This window comes from Ailuropoda melanoleuca, chromosome 11, assembly GCF_002007445.2.
Source record: "Ailuropoda melanoleuca isolate Jingjing chromosome 11, ASM200744v2, whole genome shotgun sequence".
Taxonomy (NCBI): Eukaryota; Metazoa; Chordata; class Mammalia; order Carnivora; family Ursidae; genus Ailuropoda; species Ailuropoda melanoleuca.
Window position 1 is genome coordinate 6,796,003 of NC_048228.1, and position 19,553 is coordinate 6,815,555.

Genomic DNA, 19,553 nt, shown 5'->3' on the forward strand with positions numbered 1-19,553 from the left:
GCAGGGTGTCGGGGCGCGCGCGTATGGAGGCGGCGCCGGCAGCCGCCTGAGGGCAGCGGGGCGAGCGGAGCGGGCCTTCTCGCGCATCCCTCCAGCGACCTCGTGCCCGCGGCACCCGGCGGCGGCGGAGCCGGCGCGGCCATGGCGACGGGCACTCAGCAGAAGGAGAACACGCTGCTTCACCTCTTCGCCGGCGGGTGAGCGTCCTGGGCGGACCCCGCGCCCCCTACCCCGACCCCGCTCTCCCACCCCGCGCCCTCGGGCGCCCCGGCGGCTTACCGCCCTCCCCTGGGCGGGAGCGCTGGCTCCCGGAGGAGGAAGTCCCACCGGTGTGGGGAGGCCCCGGGGGCACGGGCCTTCCCCTGCCCCGGGCCGCATCCCCGGAGGCTGGTTTTACCCGGCGCCCGCCGCGCCCCCACGCCCATTCTCTCACGCGGCGTCTCCTGCTTTTTCTCCATTTAAACAATTAGAGGCTGATATGACGAGTGTCGCTCGGGGGCGGTCCTGCCTGGCCACTGTGGCTCGGTCCGCCCCACATCCTCTCAGCTGGCCGCCTTGGTCGTACTGCACTCGGCTGTCCTTCTGCCTGGATTGTGCATCAGGGCCTCTTTCCGAAGGCCCTGGGCAGTCTCGTGAATCCTGGGGGGAGGGGGACTTTCTCGGGGTAGCGCAGCGGCGAGTTCAGACAGTCTGGAGGGCTGCGGGTGTTGGACTTCGGCAGGGGCTTGGAAAGCGCTGGCGAACCGTGATGCTGGCCAGCAAGCAACCTGTGGGAGGGCAACTGGGGGACGTGGGGGGGTAGGGGATGAGGTCAGGAAGGTGTGTTGAAATGCTTCTCAGGGCGCCTGGGTGGCTCAGTTGGTTGAGCGTCTGCCTTCGGCTCAGGTGGTCATCCCAGAGCCCTAGGATGGAGCCCCACATCCGGCTGTCTGCTCAGCGGGGAGTCTGCTTCTGCTGCTGCCTGCCTGCTTCTGCACGCTCGCTCCCTCCCTGTCTTTCTCTGTCAGATAAGTGAATCTTAAAAGAAATGCCTCTCACCTGCTAGTGGACGCATCCACCTTAAGATGTGCCCTGTGTTTGAGAGCTGCATTTTTTTGATCATCATGCACCTGGTATTTTTCAGTGGCGACAACGCATTTTTAGGGAAGTTGGGTGGTAGGGGGTTTAGGAGGGGAGCTGACTTTTTGTTTCTGGAGAAAATAGTAGTGAAAATGAGTATTAGTAATTTTCTTTTAATACAGCCAGTGGCTTTGGTTCCTTCTGGAGTGTTCCAGGTATTTTGTCTTATTTGAGGACCTCACAAGCCTGGCACAGCAATTTTTTTTAAGTGTAGGACATTCTGCATAAAATAGAATGTATTCTGAATTATCATCTTGAGTATTTTAAATGCAGCTTTGACTGAGGTATGTTCTTTATTACAAATGAGTAATGGTTGAGAACTTACCTGCAAAATAACTATGATGAAAGTGTTTGTACTTCTAATTGTAGGTGATCACCCACTCTGTTTCTCCAACCAAAAATTTGGTGCTTCATACATAGGGAGAATTTCTCATTCATCTCTTCCCTGTCATTCCCTCTTTAGCCTTTCACTTCATCTCCCAGTGTTTCCTGAAAGTCACAGGGGAGGGGGGAAGCATTCCTAAATTAATCCAGTATATTAATTGGTCATTCTGGGGAATTGTAAACAAGTTGGCCGCGTTAGTCATTTCTCAAGCCAAGAAGGGTAACTTAAAAATGATTTTATACTCCATGATTATGATTCCATGTTGTAAGTGAGGTGGGCTTTTAAAAAATTCTTTGTATTCCAGACTAATAAGAGTTACCTGCTCGGGAGCAGCCTCCGTGAGGCTTGCTGCATAATCCATTGCCCTGTCTTGATGAAATCTCCCTACCCGCCCTTCACAGTGCCCTCTGGCTGCTAATTCACTACTGAGCAGCAGCCTCTTAACTTGTGATGGGGGAAAACTGCAGTAGCCGGGACTGATTAGAATGTACAGGGTTTATTAGGTGGTGCCTGAAGCCATTTGTATTTAATAGGTTCCTTCTTCAGCAGCAGCTCAGGATTACTTGCAGATACTCAGGAAAGAAAATAAATCTTTGAACAGGATGCTTTCCGTACTCTGAAATTGGATTTTGATTCATTCCCACTAGCCTAGAATATATCACTTCCATTTCTTTTAGGGAAGAGCATTAAAAGGAGCTAAGTATTGAGTGCTTCGTATATCATATAGTTCAAAATCAGTAAACCCAGTGGTCCCACCTGGTCCGATGCCAGACGCACTGCTTTGCTCTAAGTAACTAGTTCCCACTGTTGTTACGCTGGCATCTTTCCAGCAAACTGAAATTCACGGTCTTTGAAAAGAAGTCAGAGCCCTTTGTTTGTAGATTTGTCATATTTCTCCTGTTTGTTGAATAGCCATTGGAAACTAACATCAAGCAAGTTTTTAATGCTATCACTAATTAATACTGAATAATGATTTTTAGCAGGTGTAAGAGGCTTAGGAGTCGTTGAAAATTAATTTTAGAGCCTGGGAAATAAAAACTACACCCAAACTACTCCTAGTCTTTTAAAAATTCTTAAAATTTTTTTTTAAAGACAGTTTCTTGGGCTCTTTGCAAAGGCAAAAATACTCTTTTAATCTCTAATAGTCATCTTTTCAACACTGTTACCCTTGAAGTGAACTGGAGGAAAAACCACCCACAAATCAACACCTAAAAAAAGCACTTTAGGAAAGGTTCTATGGGAGCGCCTGGGTGGCTCAGTCGTTAAGCGTCCGCGTTCGGCTCAGGGCGTGATCCCGGCGTTCTGGGATCAAGCCCCACATCAGGCTCCTCTGCTGTGAGCCTGCTTCTTCCTCTCCTACTCCCCCTGCTTGTGTTCCCTCTCTTGCTGGCTATCTCTGTCAAATAAATAAAATCTTAAAAAAAAAAAAAAGGTTCTATGCATGTGTGTATGTACCAAATGTAATTCCATAGCTACTTTTAAAATAGGCTCCTAGTCTTCAAATTGCTTTCTTCTTAGAAGACATTATGGCATCATGCTAGTGAATTTTCTAAGTATACCTTTAATCAATCCTTGCTGTTCAGTGGTTACAATGAAGAAGGCAAACAGTTTCCAAGCCCAGGGACTGGAATGTGGAGTGAGGATGTTATACTAGTTTTATGATAGGGCTGCCTAACTTATTCTGATGACATAATTTGTATTTAATCTCGTTTCTGATTTCTTGCCAACATATATAACTGGATATCCTTACAGGTACCGGTGTATTTCTCTGATTACTTCCTTAGGATCAACCGTTAATGGTGTAGTCACTGAGTCAAAACACATTTTTAAGGCTTCTGATACCTCCCAGCACTTTCGTAACCAGTTCTTAGGGTGTGTTACTTCTTCATCAGCAAACACCATTCACTTGATGTTGATTTTTAGTATCTTTAGGGATTCTGCTGTTTTCTTCTTTCTTCCCTCCTGTCCCAAAATCTGGGCAATATTGTTGTCAAAATAAAAAACATACTCAAACTTTCTTGAGTTCCTTTTCTACTGTTTTTTAAAGATTTTATTTACTTATTTGACAGAGATAGAGATAGCCAGCAAGAGAGGGAACACAAGCAGGGGGAGTGGGAGAGGAAGAAGCAGGCTCCCAGCAGAGGAGCCTGATGTGGGGCTCGATCCCAGAACGCCGGGATCACGCCCTGAGCCGAAGGCAGACGCTTAACCGCTGTGCCACCCAGGTGCCCCCTTTTCTACTGTTCAGGCTCTCTCAGAGAGACACTGAAATCCTCTGAAGTAGCCCTTCTGGGACTAGACCTTATGTCTGTTAAGAAAAATTCTGGGGGCGCCTGGGTGGCTCAGTCGTTAAGCATCTGCCTTGGGCTCAGGGCGTGATCCCAGAGTCCTGGGATCGAGCCCCACATCAGGCTCCTCTGCTGGGAGCCTGCTTCTTCCTCTCCTACTCCCCCTGCTTGTGTTCCCTCCCTCACTGGCTGTCTCTCTCTCTGTCAAATAAATAAAATCTTTAAAAAAAAAATAGAAAAATTCTTTAAACTTTCCTTCTCAAATGTCTTGGGGTTCTGGTAGTCCATGTAGTGTTAGTGACACCCTTCACCTGCTGAACAGTAGTGACAGCCAGGTGACAACTTAGTAGACTTGCTCAGCACCTGAAGTAGCTGGGCTAAGCTGGACTGGAGTTGAAGGTAGACACATGGATTATATGCTTTTGTGCTATTTCTGTGGCATGATTTTTTCTTTTGTCATCAAATATACTCACATAGCTTTTTTTTTTTTTTAAGATTTTATTTATTTGACAGAGATAGAGACAGCTAGCGAGAGAGGGAACACAAGCAGGGGGAGTGGGAGAGGAAGAAGCAGGCTCATAGCGGAGGAGCCGGATGTGGGGCTCGATTCACAACACCGGGATCATGCCCTGAGCTGAAGGCAGACGCTTAATCGCTGTGCCACCCAAGCGCCCCTCACATAGCTTTTAAAATGTATTTTATGGGAACATGGTATGTCTTTAAGGTTTTAAAATACATAATCCAAGATACTTTCAAGATTCAGTGTTTCGTGCCCTCCCCCCATTATGGACACCTATCACCTGGTACACTTCTGTACTGTGCTTGTCTCTACAAATGTAATTTGTGTCAGCTAATGGTTACTTTGGGAGTGTTAGTCTCATGTCCATGTATTTGCCAGGGGAGCAAGGCAGAGAAGATGCAAGGCTTAACTGAAATGCTTTAAGAAATTTTGGTAAGACAAGTATAGTGTGCACATAATATTTTATATAGGGCTTATGTATATCAGGAATCTAAGTTGACTTTTATTTCATCGGTGTATTTTTTATATGTGACAACCATTTTTAAATGCTGTGTGATGTTTGTATGAAAGAGTCCCGCCAGCAGTAAGCTTCCTATAATAGCGGCCATGTCTGTTTTCATCGTTGGTACATCTTAAGTACAGTGTTAACACTTGTTACAGATGCTTAAACAATACTTGTTTAATGATTAACTAAGTGAATAAAAGGTAGTGTGTGTCTTATCTGGGCCTTTAGATTTATGTGGCCTGTTAAATTGTCCCAAATAAAGAGAAGCGGTACTTTGATTATGAGTTGTGAACATGGGTCTACATGAAGATTTGCTGAAACTATATTGGCATAAGGTAACATTATTTTGGATTTGTGTGTTTGTGAAAAATAATGATTCTCTTCAGGTTTGGAAAGTACTATAGGGTTTCTTTATTCATTCGTAGGTTGGTATTTAAATTTTCTTTCTAAACGAGGTAGAATATAGGAAATAGAATCTAAAAGGTAGTTAGTTGCATAGAAACTAGGCATTTTGCTTTGGCTGTGTAAATACAGAATTTGCATAATCAAAATCTTCTAAGCCCTATGCCAGGTATTCAAATAAGGCATTCTAGAAAATTATAAAGAGGCACTAGTGTTTTCGAGTAGTGACTGTAGAGTTAGAAGATGAAAGGGGGAATTACTGAGAACTCCGTAGATTGGGATCACAGGTTGTCTCAGTATCATTTGTTGGTGGAATCCATGTTGTAGTTACGTGTAAGTTGTGCATCTGGAAAACAGTTTACCACCAACTGGGTTTCAGTTAAAATAAAGAGCACATCGGTCTTGGCCCTAGTGCCTAAGATGAGTGACTGTATATATAGAAAACAGATCTTGTTGAAAATATCTAGTTTTTGAAAGGTGATAAGAGATCCAAGTCTGTATGTTGTGGTAGTGGTAGTCTAGCTTTGTTCTGCTATAAACTGGAGGAGAGGAGCCTAATCCATCGGGGTAGGGGGTATATCAAGTAAGGCTGAGGTGGGTAAAAAGAAAAGATTAAGTCCATGTTTATGTACTAAACACATGACTTCAATTCTGGGAAGAAGGAATGAGAGAAAGTGGGGGGGGCATTCAGGAATAAGTATTAAGAGTGGGAAAAGGCACAGAAAAATCCAGGTAATAGATTTTTTTAGAAAATTGGGCAAATAGATTTCAGAGAGCGACTCTTAGACTGCTCCCAGACATGTAATGTAATGGCTTGCTGTTCATGGTCTTTCTGCTACTCTGTTCAAACCCTTTCCATGGTTTCACTGAGTGGACTACCCCACAGAGAGTTCTCTCTGAACTCCGGCATCAGTGGTTAGAGCCGCATTACCTTAGGAGCAAAATTACCTTAACATCGAGGGCGTTTCCTCATAGCTGTTGGAAACAAAGCTTACTAGTATCATGAGTCCTAACTACTTTTTGGAAGATTATTGATAATAGTAAAATTCTGTAAGTGCTTTCTTGGAAAGTGAGGGTGTAAATTTTTTTTATTGACTAAGCTTATTTAGGAGGCTTTCGTTTGTAAGTAATAAAAACTCACTTCCAACTGGCTTATTGGCACATATACCTAAATTCTAGAGAGAGAACAGGCTTTGGTGAGGACTTATTTAAATGGCTCAGCAGTGTTACTGTGGGACCCCTTATTGATTCCCCTGTTCCAGAAATAATCTGCATGATTCCAAGATGAGTCCGTGCTTGGATATGGAACGGCTTCCAGCAGCTCCTAGTGTTTCTCCACCATTGAAAAGTCTTACGCTTAATGCTTAATCTGATTGGACCGACTTGGACATGCACCCATCTCTAAACCGGTCACTGCTCCCAGGAGATTATGCCATTTATTTTGGGCTGAATCATGTGCCCATCTCTGAACAGATGACATGGCAACATTGATGGTATTATGTTGATTAAATGAGTCAGGGCTAAAACTAGAAATGGGTTCAAAATTATCCAAACTATATGACTTAATAAATTTGAGGTCTTGTTAAGACAGAGGAGGAGGGGAATGGATGCTGGGGAGGCAACCCTTAGTGCCCTCCACATTGGTTCTACTGCCTTCAAATAGATGGTCTGTTTTATTGCTCTAGAACAGAGGTTCTCAACCTTGGCCAGATAATTGTTTGGGGGAGGGGCAGGGTAATACTGTGTGGTTTCCTGTGCATCCGGTGTACCATGTTTAGCAGCAACCCTGGTCTCTACCCACTAGATGCTAGTACCTTCTCTCCCAATAGCAATAACCAAGAATGTCTCCAGACATTACCAAATGTCATTGGGGTTGAGGCCTAACTGCCACAGTTGAGAACTACTGGTCTAGAGTAGTGCTCTGCAGACTTTGATCACACAGTCCTATGATTAAAGTGTTAATGCATATCGGCTTATATGTATATTTATATTACCTAATTCATTTTATATATAGTAAAGCATATACACAAAATAGAAATTAGAATGAAGGGGATAAACAGAAGGGGGAATAAACCACTAAAGACTATGGACTCTGGGAAAAAAACTGAGGGCTTCAGAGGGGAGGGGGGTGGGGTGTGGGCTAGGCCGGTGATGGGTATTAAGGAGGGCACATATTGCATGGAGCACTGGGTGTTATACACAAACAATGAATCATGGAACACTGCATCAAAAACTAAGGATGTACTGTATGGTAACTAACGTAACATAATAAAAAATTTTAAAAAATAGAAATTAAATGGTAGAGATTATAAATGAGTTGAAATTTTATTTTTTTCTGTAATTTTTCCCCCCTCTATCCAGTATTCCATTGCACACACTTCAGAATATATCCCCCACTTTGGACACACGTGGTCTGAAATACTGGTATCCAGTCAGACTTACTTTCCCAGCAACGTGATGCCAATACTGTCACCATGAATTGGATGTTGGATGGGACTTTTCCTGTTGGCCGTGCACTGGCTGCTGTGGCCCTTAGCTGAACCAAGAAGACTCTACCCTAAGACATAGGTGGCAGAATCTGACTGCCATTGACTGCTTCACCCCAGCCTGTATATACAGAGCAGACGGGTTATAGTTGACAGCACCGTGGCACGTGGAGTATTGAGAGAGGGGTTTGCTGTCACTATCCCGTACCCTGTTCCCAGTCTCTACCGGTCTGGGCTGTAAATTAAAGGACCTTGCAAGGATGAAAGACTGGTACCTGGGAGGCTGCTGCATTAGCCCACGCCAGCTGGATGAGAAGGAGCTGGGTGGTGTGCTTAGGACAGACATGGGGGTGACTTGCCACCAAGCGCCAATTTTGCTGCCTCCTAACGGATATAGAAGAGTACTCTAGTGGGCCCATTGGTTTGGTGTCAAGGAGCATGGGGACCAGAGGAAGGAAAGACACCTAGTGCTGTCCACAGGGTTCCCAGGCAGGTGAGGCTGAAAAGAAATTGCAGGATGGACTGCTGGTGGGACCAGTATGGGGGTTCCCAGTGAGCTTGAATGCCACTCCAAGAAGGCGTGCGCACCATCTACACTGAAATCATAACATTTGCCAAGGCTATTAATACAACACAGAGCCAGGTGGACCCACAGCAAGACAGAAGCCAATTACATAAGACCACTTCACTCCTCTGTGTCCTCATGCCTGGAGAACCCTTAAAAGAAGGGAAGAAAAAGAGCAGACCAAGACCCCTCAAGCCATACTTCTAGCTGGCAGTGCTGGGGGAAGTTTTGAATGAGATGTGAGATTGAAGTTTTAGAGCGGCCTGAATTTGAAGACCTGGAAGTTACCAGAAATCTGGCTTTGGTGTCATTGCTAAGAAAGGGGGAATTCAGTAGAGGACAACTGAATAGCAGAGATGGGGGAGGACTGGCAGACAGAGCTAATGTCTTTTTTGGAATTGAGACTCACAAAAAGCTCAGTTAATAACTACTGCCCAGAGTCACGGTGGACAGGGCTTTATCTGAGCTGAGTGACCACGGTAAGGAGCCAAGCTAATAACGAAGGTTGTTTTTGTATCAAAGAATTGAGAATTGACGATAACGTTTTTCTACAAACAATCTAATTTGTTACAATCACAAGTGGTTTGGACCCAGCGTGATTAAGTATTTTTAGAAAAACTTGGAAAGCCAATTCAGAGAAGTCCATATTTCTATTCATACTCCCAGACTGATGAACGTCTTATACATGCTGGTTTATGGAGAAAGAAAAAACAGTTGAGCTGAAAGATACTTTAAAAATTCTGCTGTGGGACGCCTGGGTGGCTCAGCTGGTTACGTGTCTGCCTTAGGTCATGATCCCGGGGTCCTGGGATCAAGTCCTGCATCAGGCTCCCTGCTCATCGGGGAGCCTACTTCTCCCTCTACCTGCCGCTCCCTCTGTACGTTCTCTCTCTCTCTCTGACAAATAAAGTCTTAAAAAATAAATAAATAAACAAAAATTCTGCTATGAAATGTTTTAAATTTCAGGAAGAATTTTGTCTAGAAGTTTCAGTTTAGTTAGAACTTCTTTCCTTCTAATTGGGTATTTTGGTGACGATGTATCCAACATAGCTTAATAACTTTAAGTATTTTTTAATGAATTAAAAAATGATTTAAAATGACTGGAAATCGTTGCTTGTTTCTCATCTAAGTTTTCTGGTAGGTAGGGAGGGGCTCTCCTGCTGAAGAGTTACTTCTTACACTGGTTACGGTTGGCCGTGTTTTCCCCGTTTTGTCATTTCTTGTAACACTGAGGCAGCACCACTCTGTCTTCTATAAGAGGTGCCTGAGAGTGCCTTAGTTTGTCCCCTGGTGAGTGGTCTAGAAGGCCAGCCCAGACTTTTCACCACCGCCGCCCCCCGCTCCTGCCATGGGCCCAGGGTATAACATACACGCGGGTGCGTGGTAGTAAGTGTGGTCTGCCAGCCTCAGAGAGCTCGCTGCCTTGCTGTCAGTAGGGCACTTGCATTGTGGGGCAGGCATACCGTCCAGCGGGTCATCCTTTGATCAGTGGTATGGATTTGGTTGATGGTTGGCCAGAGTGAGGAATGTAACTGACATGGGGACAAAGCAAAGGTGGTTGACCTATGTCATGTTTGAACTTGTTGACTTTCTTATGAAAGACTACCCAGAAGTTCTGTTCTTTATCAGCAGTGTGGAATCCTGGTATTGAACATAAATAAATTTCAGATACTTTTTTTTATCTTACTCTGGAGTGTGTGAGTTTTCTAATGTTTTTAAATATTAAACCTTTTAAGCACATGGTTATTTTTCTAATAGGTAAGGGTAATTTATTTCATGTGAATGGACATGAGTTAGTTAATTTTTACCTTTTTTTAAACACTCTCCACTATGTCCCATTTTCTTTAGACGTATTCTAGTGCTTAGTAAATTAGGCGGACCAGTATTCAGTTAGGCTCACAAATTCTCCTTGGTGCAGAAGAATACAGAGATTTGTTTGTTTATTTATTAAGATTTTCGTTATCTGAGAGAGCAAGAGTGCACATGAGCTGGGAGGGGCAGAGGGAGAGGAAGAAGCAGACTCCCCACTGAGCAGGGAGCCCCACTCAGCTTGATTCCAGGACCCTGGGATCATGACCTGAGCTGAAGGCAGACGCTTAACTGACTGAGCCACCCAGGCGCCCCAAACACAGTTTTAAAGGCCTGCTGTCAAATCAGCAATTTGTCAAGTAGAGTGTGAATGTAAGTAGTCTAAATTAGCTAACTATCTGTCCATCATCCTCCCAAAGAGGATAGTGGGAAGAACATTGGATTTGGGTCTCAATTTAGCCATTTAGTCACTTTGTGACTTTGAGAAAGTGTATGACCTCATTGAGACCAGGGTTCCCCATCTAAAAAGTAAAGACAGTACTACTGGCAAAATCCTTGAGGGTTGAATGGTAGCTGTCGGATACACATCAGGTCTTTCCTGCCATTCTCCCTTCCCATTCTGTTTGTGACCCCCACAATTGCTTCTGTCGATGATGGGCTTTGGCCCACAGTTCAGAAAACACTGTGCTATGTAAACAGTTCAATTTACGGTGTATTATCATGATTTTAAGGCAGGTTTGCCTAAGTAGTCAAAAATTATTTTCCTCTCCACCCTCCCCCAGGGTGTACATTTCATTCTCTCTCTCTGACATTCATACTCCTCATGGTATATTGGGGGTGCATAATAGCTCCTACCCCATAGGCTTGTTGGAGGATTGAATGCCCATCATAAAATAATCATTGGCAGTAATGCTATTACTTAAACTGATAGCGTCCAGCTCTTAGTTATCATTATTTTACTTGCTCTGTGGAACTTCGGGCTCCTGATTCTAAAATACTCCGTGGAGTTTTACTTCATCCCTTACTTCAGGGTGTGTGCTGGGTGCTAGATTCACTTCTAGATTTCCACCATGTACATCTGGTGGCATAGGGAAGCTAACTTAAGCACTCTGTGTCTGCCAGCGCCTGTCCTTTCCTGTTGTTAATCGTTTCCCAATCACAGGTGCTGGTGTGTATCATTTTTATTGAGCCACCTGTTTGCCAGGTGCTGTTCTCTCTAAGTGCAAGAGTATGTGACTACACAGCCCCTCCCTCCATGGAACTCCCGGGTAGGGGAGCCTATGACAGAAGGCAGAGAGTATGTGCTGTTTTCTTTTCTTTTTCTTTTCTTTCTTTTTTTTTTTTTTTAAAGATTGTATTTTATTTGACAGAGCACAAGCTGGGGGGAGCAGCAAAGGGAGAAGCAGGGAGCCAGATGTGGGACTCGATCCCGGGACCCTGGGATCATGACCTGAGCCAAGGGCAGACGCTTTACTGACTGAACCACCCAGGCGACCCAAGAGAGTGTGCTATTTTCTTTTTTTTTTTTTTTTAATTTTTTTTATTTATTTGACAGAGATAGAGACAGCCAGCGAGAGAGGGAACACAAGCAGGGGGAGTGGGAGAGGAAGAAGCAGGCTCATAGTGGAAGAGCCTGATGTGGGGCTCCATCCCACAATGCCGGGATCACGCCCTGAGCCAAAGGCAGACGCTTAACCGCTGTGCCACCCAGGCGCCCCGAGTGTGCTATTTTCATCAGATCCCTGAAAGACATTGTCCTTCAAATCCCAATTTAATAATTCCTTCGATTAGCAAATGCTGTTTGTGCACTTGCAAGTCCTGATGTCAGGGATATAAAGAGTAAGACTTAACAGGTTCTGATCATCAGTGTTTTCCAAAGAGTAAAACATTTAGTGGTGGTGGTGGGATGGTTTTAGATGGTACCTGACATTGTTAATTGTAACTAGTCCATCAAACATGCAATTTCATGGATATTATTGTTTAAGAAAAGATGAGGGGTGCCTGGGTGGCTCAGTCAGTGGACTGTCTGACTCTTGATCTCAGCTTAGGTCTTGTTTTGTTTTTAAGATTTATTTATTTATTTATTTGAGAGAGAGAGCATGCACAAACATGTGAGAGCCCGGGGGTGGGGGTTGGGGGGGGACGGGAGAGGGAATCTCAAACAGACCCCACACTGAGCATGGAGCTGGACGTAGGGCTCAGTCTCACAGCCCGAGCTGAAACCAAGAGTCAGACGATTAACTGACTGTGCCACTCAGCTCAGGTCTTGATCTCAGGGTCCTGAGTTCAAGACCCACACTGGGCTCCATGCTGGGCTTGGAGCCTACTTAGAAAAAAGAGAAAAAAGATGAAAGTGGGTATTTTAGGATAAATAAGTGGGTTGTCTTGAGTAAAAATATTTAAATTTTTAATTCAGGTGATATTTTGACATGAGCAAATTGTAAAGTGTGGTTAGGGGAAACCCTGATCCAGGGAGACTGAGAGATGCTTGAGGACTTCATCCTTAAAAGGAGCTTAAGCTTAATTTTCAGTGGAGTCCAAATTAATCATATTTTGATAGAAGTCTGTGTTGTACTGAACATTGATTTCTCAAAATAGCATTACCTGAGTAACTTTTGACTGTGCAAGGATGTATTGTCTAGAATATTCACTGCAGGGGCACCTGGGCGGCTCTGTCGGTGAAGTGGCTGTCTTCGGCACAGGTCATGATCCCAGGGTTCTGGGATGAGTCCCACATCGGGCTCCTTGCTCAGCGGGAAGCCTGCTTCTCCCTCTGCACCACCACCCCCCCCCCGACAAATAAATAAAAATATTTTAAAAAACAGAATATTCCCTGCAGCGTGGCAGCAGAGTTGGAAATGGCTCTCAGTACTGATGGGTTAAAACGGTAGGCCTCGGCACGGAGTACTGGTGCGTAGCCATCACAGAGGTACTGTGGGTGTAGATGTGGCAACAGAGAGACGTTCACAGCATCCACGGAAGTGGGGGAGGGGAGGTTAAAAAGCCAGTGATAAAAACCCTAAAGGGTGCACCATAATGTTAACAGTGATTCTCTCTTTAGCTGCTGAGACTTGGACAAATTCTTTTTACCTCCTAGTATGTTCCAATTATGAAATAAACAGGTGCTTTTTTTCTAAATAGAGGAAAATGAAATTTCACACTTACCAGTCTAGGGAATAGTATAGCTTTCCTGATCCTATTATGATTTCTTCTCTTACAGGTGTGGGGGCACAGTTGGTGCTATTTTCACTTGTCCGCTAGAAGTCATTAAGACACGGTTGCAGTCTTCAAGATTAGCTCTTCGGACAGTCTATTATCCTCAGGTTCATCTGGGGACCATTAGTGGAGCTGGGATGGTGAGACCAACACCCGTGACACCTGGACTCTTCCAGGTTCTGAAGTAAGTTCAGTCCCCGTGCTGGACCCTGACCCCCACTATGAGTACAGAAGGTCTTCAAGCCCCATCAGATGGGGTGTTCTGTTTGCAGTGTCTATCCAAACTTGAGAATTCAGTTTCCATACTGATAACCTTTGAGCTGTGACCTCCCTTGGCAGCAGGGCTGCGTGTGATCGTCATCCAGGGACAAAGTAAACCTAACAAAGCAAATCAAAAATCCGTTTAAATTGTTGCATCAAAGTGTTGCTCTTGCCCAAAATCTTTTGTGGGTTGGTGGAGTGACATTTTAAAGACTGTGCATTATATAGAGACAAAATAATTCTGATATTTTTTAGTTGCTGTTCGGAAATAATTTTACATTTATAGAAAAGTTGCAACATATATTTAGTGAGATCTTTTTTTAAATATTTGTTTCATACTGAGGCTACCTGCTTAGTGTGTTATTTTAACTGCATTAAAAATGTTTTATTTGCTTATGAAGTGGCTGAATAGTCACAGGCTGAATTTGGCTTATCAGTCTCTGTGCCTAAGGCAGAATCAGAAATGGCAGAAGGGCGCTCGGCAGTGTCCCTGAGTTTCAGCTTGGCGCCGTGTACTTTAATAGAGGTGTTCAGCAGGGGCGTCTGGCTGGCTCAGTTGGAGCACCTGACTCTTGATCTCAGGGTTGTGAGTTAAAGCCCCACGTCAGGTGTAGAGATGACTTAAAAATAAAAAATCTTGGGACTCCTGGGTGGCTCAGTCGGTGAAGCATCTGCCTTCAGCTCAGGTCATGACCCCAGGTTCCTGGGATCTAGTCCTGCATTGGGCTCCCTGCTCAGCCGGGAGCCTGCTTCCCCTCCTGTCTCCCCGCCCCGCAACCCCGCTCGTGCTCGCTCTCTCTGACAAAAAAAACAAATCTTTAAATAAATAATAAAAAATTAAAAAAATAAATACAAAAGTGGCGCTCAATAAATAGTAGTTGGATTTAGCTAAACATGACACTCGCATCTCTGAAACTTACCACCAGAAAAGGGTGTGCTCAAGAAGGACATTGCTGGTTCGTCAACGTGGATGTTTAGTTGGGAAATGTTAGAAAAAGATGCAATAAAATGGAAATGTTCTGTCTTAATAACCATATCACTTAACACTTTGGACAGAATTCAGTCACATTTTAGATAAGGTGGAATGAATTGGAGAGTGCTTAATTTATTTTTAGGCACGTTTTGTTTGTAAAGTCTACCAATGAGTCACTCAGGCCTCCATGCCAGATGTGTGTGTGAGAGTGCCTCTGAGTTTACTGAGCAAAACTGGACAGCAAACCAGCCGCTCAGGGCAAAGTCCCAAGTGAGAGAATCAGAAACCTAGCTAGGGAAGAGGAGGCTGGTACCCAAGACTCCGGGATGATCAGCCAGTTCAGTGAAATACCGACAAGGGGCTTGGAGACACAAAAAGCAGAAAGCCTACCCGGAGAAAGGCCCGGGAAGGAGAAACAGCGACGTGGAAGCACACTTTGATCTGAGTAGCAAGAGAGACAAGCCCATGTTGTTAAAAAGCCATGACTGTGGGAACATCCCTATCCTGGTTTGCCTTTTTACATGTTTAGGCAGTGGCAGCGTCTCAAATGACACCTTTTCTTCTGAGGAACACAAAGTGCTTTGAACATAATGAAACAGACAGGTAATTTGCCAACTTTACTGACATCCAAAAAGAACTTCCTCTTACGTGCTTGCCAAATAGCTCATGACTAGTGGATTTAGCTATTTACTGTAACTGGAAACTGTTACCCAGAAATTGTCAGTGTCAGCAGGGCCAAGCTTGTAAGGTAAATAAAGGTAAATGGGGATGTTTCTCTAGTTGAAGTTTTTAGGATGCATGTTCTTACATTCTCCTGTAAATCTCTTTGTCTCTCTCTCTATATATATATGTACATATTTTCCCCCAGCGAGGACAATTGTTCACTAAAATGTAAATCAAAGAAAACAAAGCCTCTCCAGCTTGGAAAATACAGGAACAGTGCCCACACCACACATAGGACAACTCCTTTTCCCTGTGGACCCACAGCAGTCACTGGTTCACGCAGCCACAGCTACACAGTCATGAGACGTGACCGATGCATGCATACTTTCTAAAACCCCCTATTCTATATTCACATCAAAATGTGAATAATGGTAGGGTGCCTGAGTGGCTCAGTTGTTAAGCATCTGCCTTTGGCTCAGGGCGTGGTCCCAGGGTTCTGGGATCGAGCCCCACATCAGGCTCCTCCACTGGGAGCCTGCTTCTTCCTCTCCCACTCCCCCTGCTTGTTCCCTCTCTCTCTGGCTGGCGCTCTCTGTCAAATAAATCTTAAAAACAAAACAAAACAAAATATGAATAATGGAAGTAAAAAGTAAAATTTCTGTCATAATATTTTGTCAGAAGAGTGTAAAGTGGCATTTTTCACCCAAGATCTGTTTCATTAGGCTTTATTTCCTCAGCTTGATGTATGTATACATTTTTAAGATTCTCAAGTGATCTTTATTAGTTTCCGAGTTAAAAAATGACCACGTTTCTGTAGTATTATTTCATTGATTTTTCACAAGAACCCTGAGCTCAGCGCTCAGGTATGAAATTATTTTATAGACTCTCATTTTATAGATGAAGAAATGCAAATTAGAGGTTAAGTGACTTGCTCAATGTCATTTCAATGTATATTCACCTTAAAATAGGTTTCTAAGACAGATTTGAAGCAGGTAAGAGTAGATGCCAGCCCCGCCCCGCCCCGCCCCAGCCCGAAGCTCTGCTTCTCCTCCTTTCGCGTGGAAGCAGCAGTGGTTCCAGCTCAAAGTCCCATCGCACCAGCTGCTGCTTCTGCTCCTTTGCTGAGTCTCCGGGACAACCTCTTGGTGTTGGAGGGCCCCAGGGCTCCCAGGGTGACCCTTTGCCCTCGCTCCCGCTGCCCCTTCCAGGATCACCTTTAGTCTTGTGGCTTTAAGCATCCAGCGTTTGTCCTCTGAGCCTCACATGTTAGTCCAGCTGCCTGTTGGACATCTCAGCTGGGGTGTTTACTGGGCATCCGAAGTGCAACTTGTGCAGAATGGAACTTCGCCAAACCTGCCGCTTCCAAAGTCGTCTCCGTGTCCGTTAAAGGCAACCCTGTCCTTCCCCCTCTGGATCCAAAGCCCCAGAGTCATCCTGAGATCTTAGGTCTCACAGCACCACAGGAAGATCTCCCAGCTCTGCCTCTGGAACATGTACAGAACCTGACCCCTCTGCACTGCTTTCTCTGCTGCTGTCATGACGGCGGCCACCATATGTCACCTGTATTACTGGACTGGCAGCCTGACTGTCTCTCGCGTCCTCAGCGTGTTCTTCCGCTCAGAGATCTACTCAGTTCCCTCCAGGGGCTGCCCTCTCCTGCCAAGGATAAGCCAGAGTTGTGCTTGCCACTCACTAGGCTCTCCACGGCTGCCACCCCTCACCTCCCCTGACTTCTCTGACTTCTCCCGCACCCAGCTGCCCTGGCCTTTCCTTCTCAGCCTTTTATCCTGGGAACAGTGGAACATCTGCTGAGGAAGGGCCTTTGTACCAGGACGCCATCTGCCTGGCTGATGCCCAGTTGTCACCTTTGCGGAAAGGCCTTGCAGTGACCATGCTATTTAAAACTGAGCCCTCCCTTCACGCCCCATCCCTTCTTCCTGCTCTATTTTTATCTCTGGCACTTACCCTCCATCCAACATACAGTGTAGTTTACATATTGGTGTTTATTTTCTCTCTGTCCCCACCAGAATGGAAGTTCCTTGAACATAGGAACTTTGATTTGTCTTGGTCCTTGAGGTGTCCCTACATATGTAGTAAGCTGCCTACCACATAGTACTAAGCATTCAGTACCAACAGAACGAATGGATGAATTTGGGCATGTCGTAAGATACCGAATATAAAGGGTTCAGCACGCACACTGCACCATGTACATAATAAATATTAGCTGCTGTCATAATCTTTACTTCTGCGCTTTTTAAACATAAGATTTATAACTGAGTTTCTTGGTGGCCAAAACAAAAAAGGGGAATATTCTATTAAACATAATTCTCATCTGAAGAAAGCATACTTGCTCCGCAGGGGAAATATGTCTTTCTCTGTTAAACGTTCTAGAAGCAGCATGTTATTCAACACTTAGAAGAGTGTGCAGGCATGGGAGGCTCGCTTTCAGGGTGCTGTGATAGACCGTGACTGCTTTTCTTTCTCTCTCTCTCCCACACCCTGGTTGCGGCAGCCCTCTCTCTCCTCCTCCCATTAACATGGCTGAGCCAAGGGCAGTGATGGGTGTCTACAGAAAGGGCTTTTTATCTGGTAAATAACAAAAGGAGGACGAGAGTCAGGTCTCTTCTCTATACCACAAAGCCACCCATCAGGTTGTCTGTGATTCACAGTTTTAGAAGACACTGGGTTACCAAAAACCCAAGTGAAGAAAACTTAAAACTTAAAACAACTAAGCAGCTTGTTTCTAGTCTTCCTCTTTTAGGCAGTGCTACTTTAAACGACATAGCAGGCAACAGAATTGCTTTCCAGGAAGTTTATTTTTCAAAATGCAAATGTTAGGGGGTAACCTGTTAGGGAAAAATCCTCGGCTGGAGCACCAGTAACCTTCACATTTTGAATGTAGTTACTTAACAAGAAAAAAGGCAAGATGCCCCATATTTAGGCTGTTGCTGTTAGATTTGCCATAGGGATTATTAATATATCAGTTTATCTCTGGGGTCTGCTTTAAAAAAATCCTAGGAGTTCATCTTTTTTTTTTTTTTCCTCAGAGCTCCTATTCCGTAAACTACTCAGGTGCCTTATTTTTGTTTTATCAAGTACTTTTTTAATCTGAAAAGTAATGTATTAGTGAGCTAGTCTCATCCTGTAAAAACTTTCATGTTCAGATCAGAACTTCGTCTTGAATTAGTCTGCAGTTTGCGTAATGTGATTAAAACTAGCGAAGAGAATCAAATGCTCCAAAAAAGACCCTAATTTCCTTTTGCGTTTCTTTTCTAAATCAAAGTTGAAATGACCGTGGGAAAATTAGTCTGGATCCTAACATGCTTTCTTATGAAGCCAAAGCGTACCATTTATAGTAGGAACTTGATTGTTCTAGAAGAGTTTTGTAAACATCCAGATAGGTTAGAAGTTGGAATTATGTAACAGATTTGACTTTTTGCCCACTGTTAATATGCGTAGCTATGGAGACCGTCTTTCTGCCGTTCTTATAAAAGGCCTGAGTCACTTGAGGACACAAGTTCCCTACTGCATTATAGATGAGAGGCTTTGGGCTTCCTGGAGCCAGAGTCCCTTAATTGTATTTAACTGCCTCCCGGGCCTGGCTCTGCACCCCCTACGTTAATGGACCACAGACAGAATCTGAACTTTTAAAAAGTTTGAATATACTGACCTTTAGAAATCTTTTCATACTCTTCAAGGTGTTACTTGAAAGAAGTCTTTGTTCAGAGAGCTTGGCTTTTTGAAAGTACAATCCTGTTTTGAGAAAGTAAAAGTAAAGAATTTACAGTTGAAAGCACTAAATTCTCATGCTTCTAGTAAGAGCCAAGTGGCTTATTTGAGCCAGTATGAAAGTTCACTCAAAGTGCAGGAACTTCATTTGGCATGTTAGGTTTATAGAAATCAAGAATTGTCTTTACTCCACCACTTGCTTCTGTGACTTTGTGGGCTGTCGTCATGAGTTTAATGTTTTTATAACCCATGACCTATACCTTTTTTTTTTAAAAAAATAACTTCTTGCTTTGAAATAATTTCAAACAGGAGAGTTACAGAAATGGTACAGATTACTTCGTTATATTCTTTACCTCAAATCACCAGTTTGTAACATTTGCCACATTTGTTTTTTTGTTTTGTTTTGGTTTTTTTTGCTCTGTATACATACAAATTTGTTCTGAACCATGGGAAAATAGGTTACACATATTATGCCCCTTTACCCTGAGTTCTTCAACATTTATTTCCTAAGAACAAGGGTATTCTCTTAAAGCCATGGTACGGTTTTCAAACTCAAGAAATTCGATATTCATATACTGCTTTCTAACTAATCTGCAGTCCATATTCATTCCTTTTATTTATTTGAGAGAGAG

The 19,553-nt window shown here is 44.0% G+C and overlaps 1 protein-coding gene across 1 annotated transcript in view; it reads left to right on the forward strand.

Annotated features, from left to right (window-relative positions):
- The first annotated feature begins 6 nt into the window (after nucleotides 1-6).
- The window catches only part of SLC25A33 (solute carrier family 25 member 33), a 42,027-nt gene continuing 22,480 nt past the window's right edge, over nucleotides 7-19,553 (forward strand). The window contains exons 1-2 of the mRNA XM_034671178.1: nucleotides 7-197; nucleotides 13,300-13,479. Coding sequence (XP_034527069.1) covers nucleotides 142-197; nucleotides 13,300-13,479 — 236 coding nt within the window. The 5' untranslated portion in view covers nucleotides 7-141. The remainder of the gene's footprint in view (nucleotides 198-13,299; nucleotides 13,480-19,553) is intronic.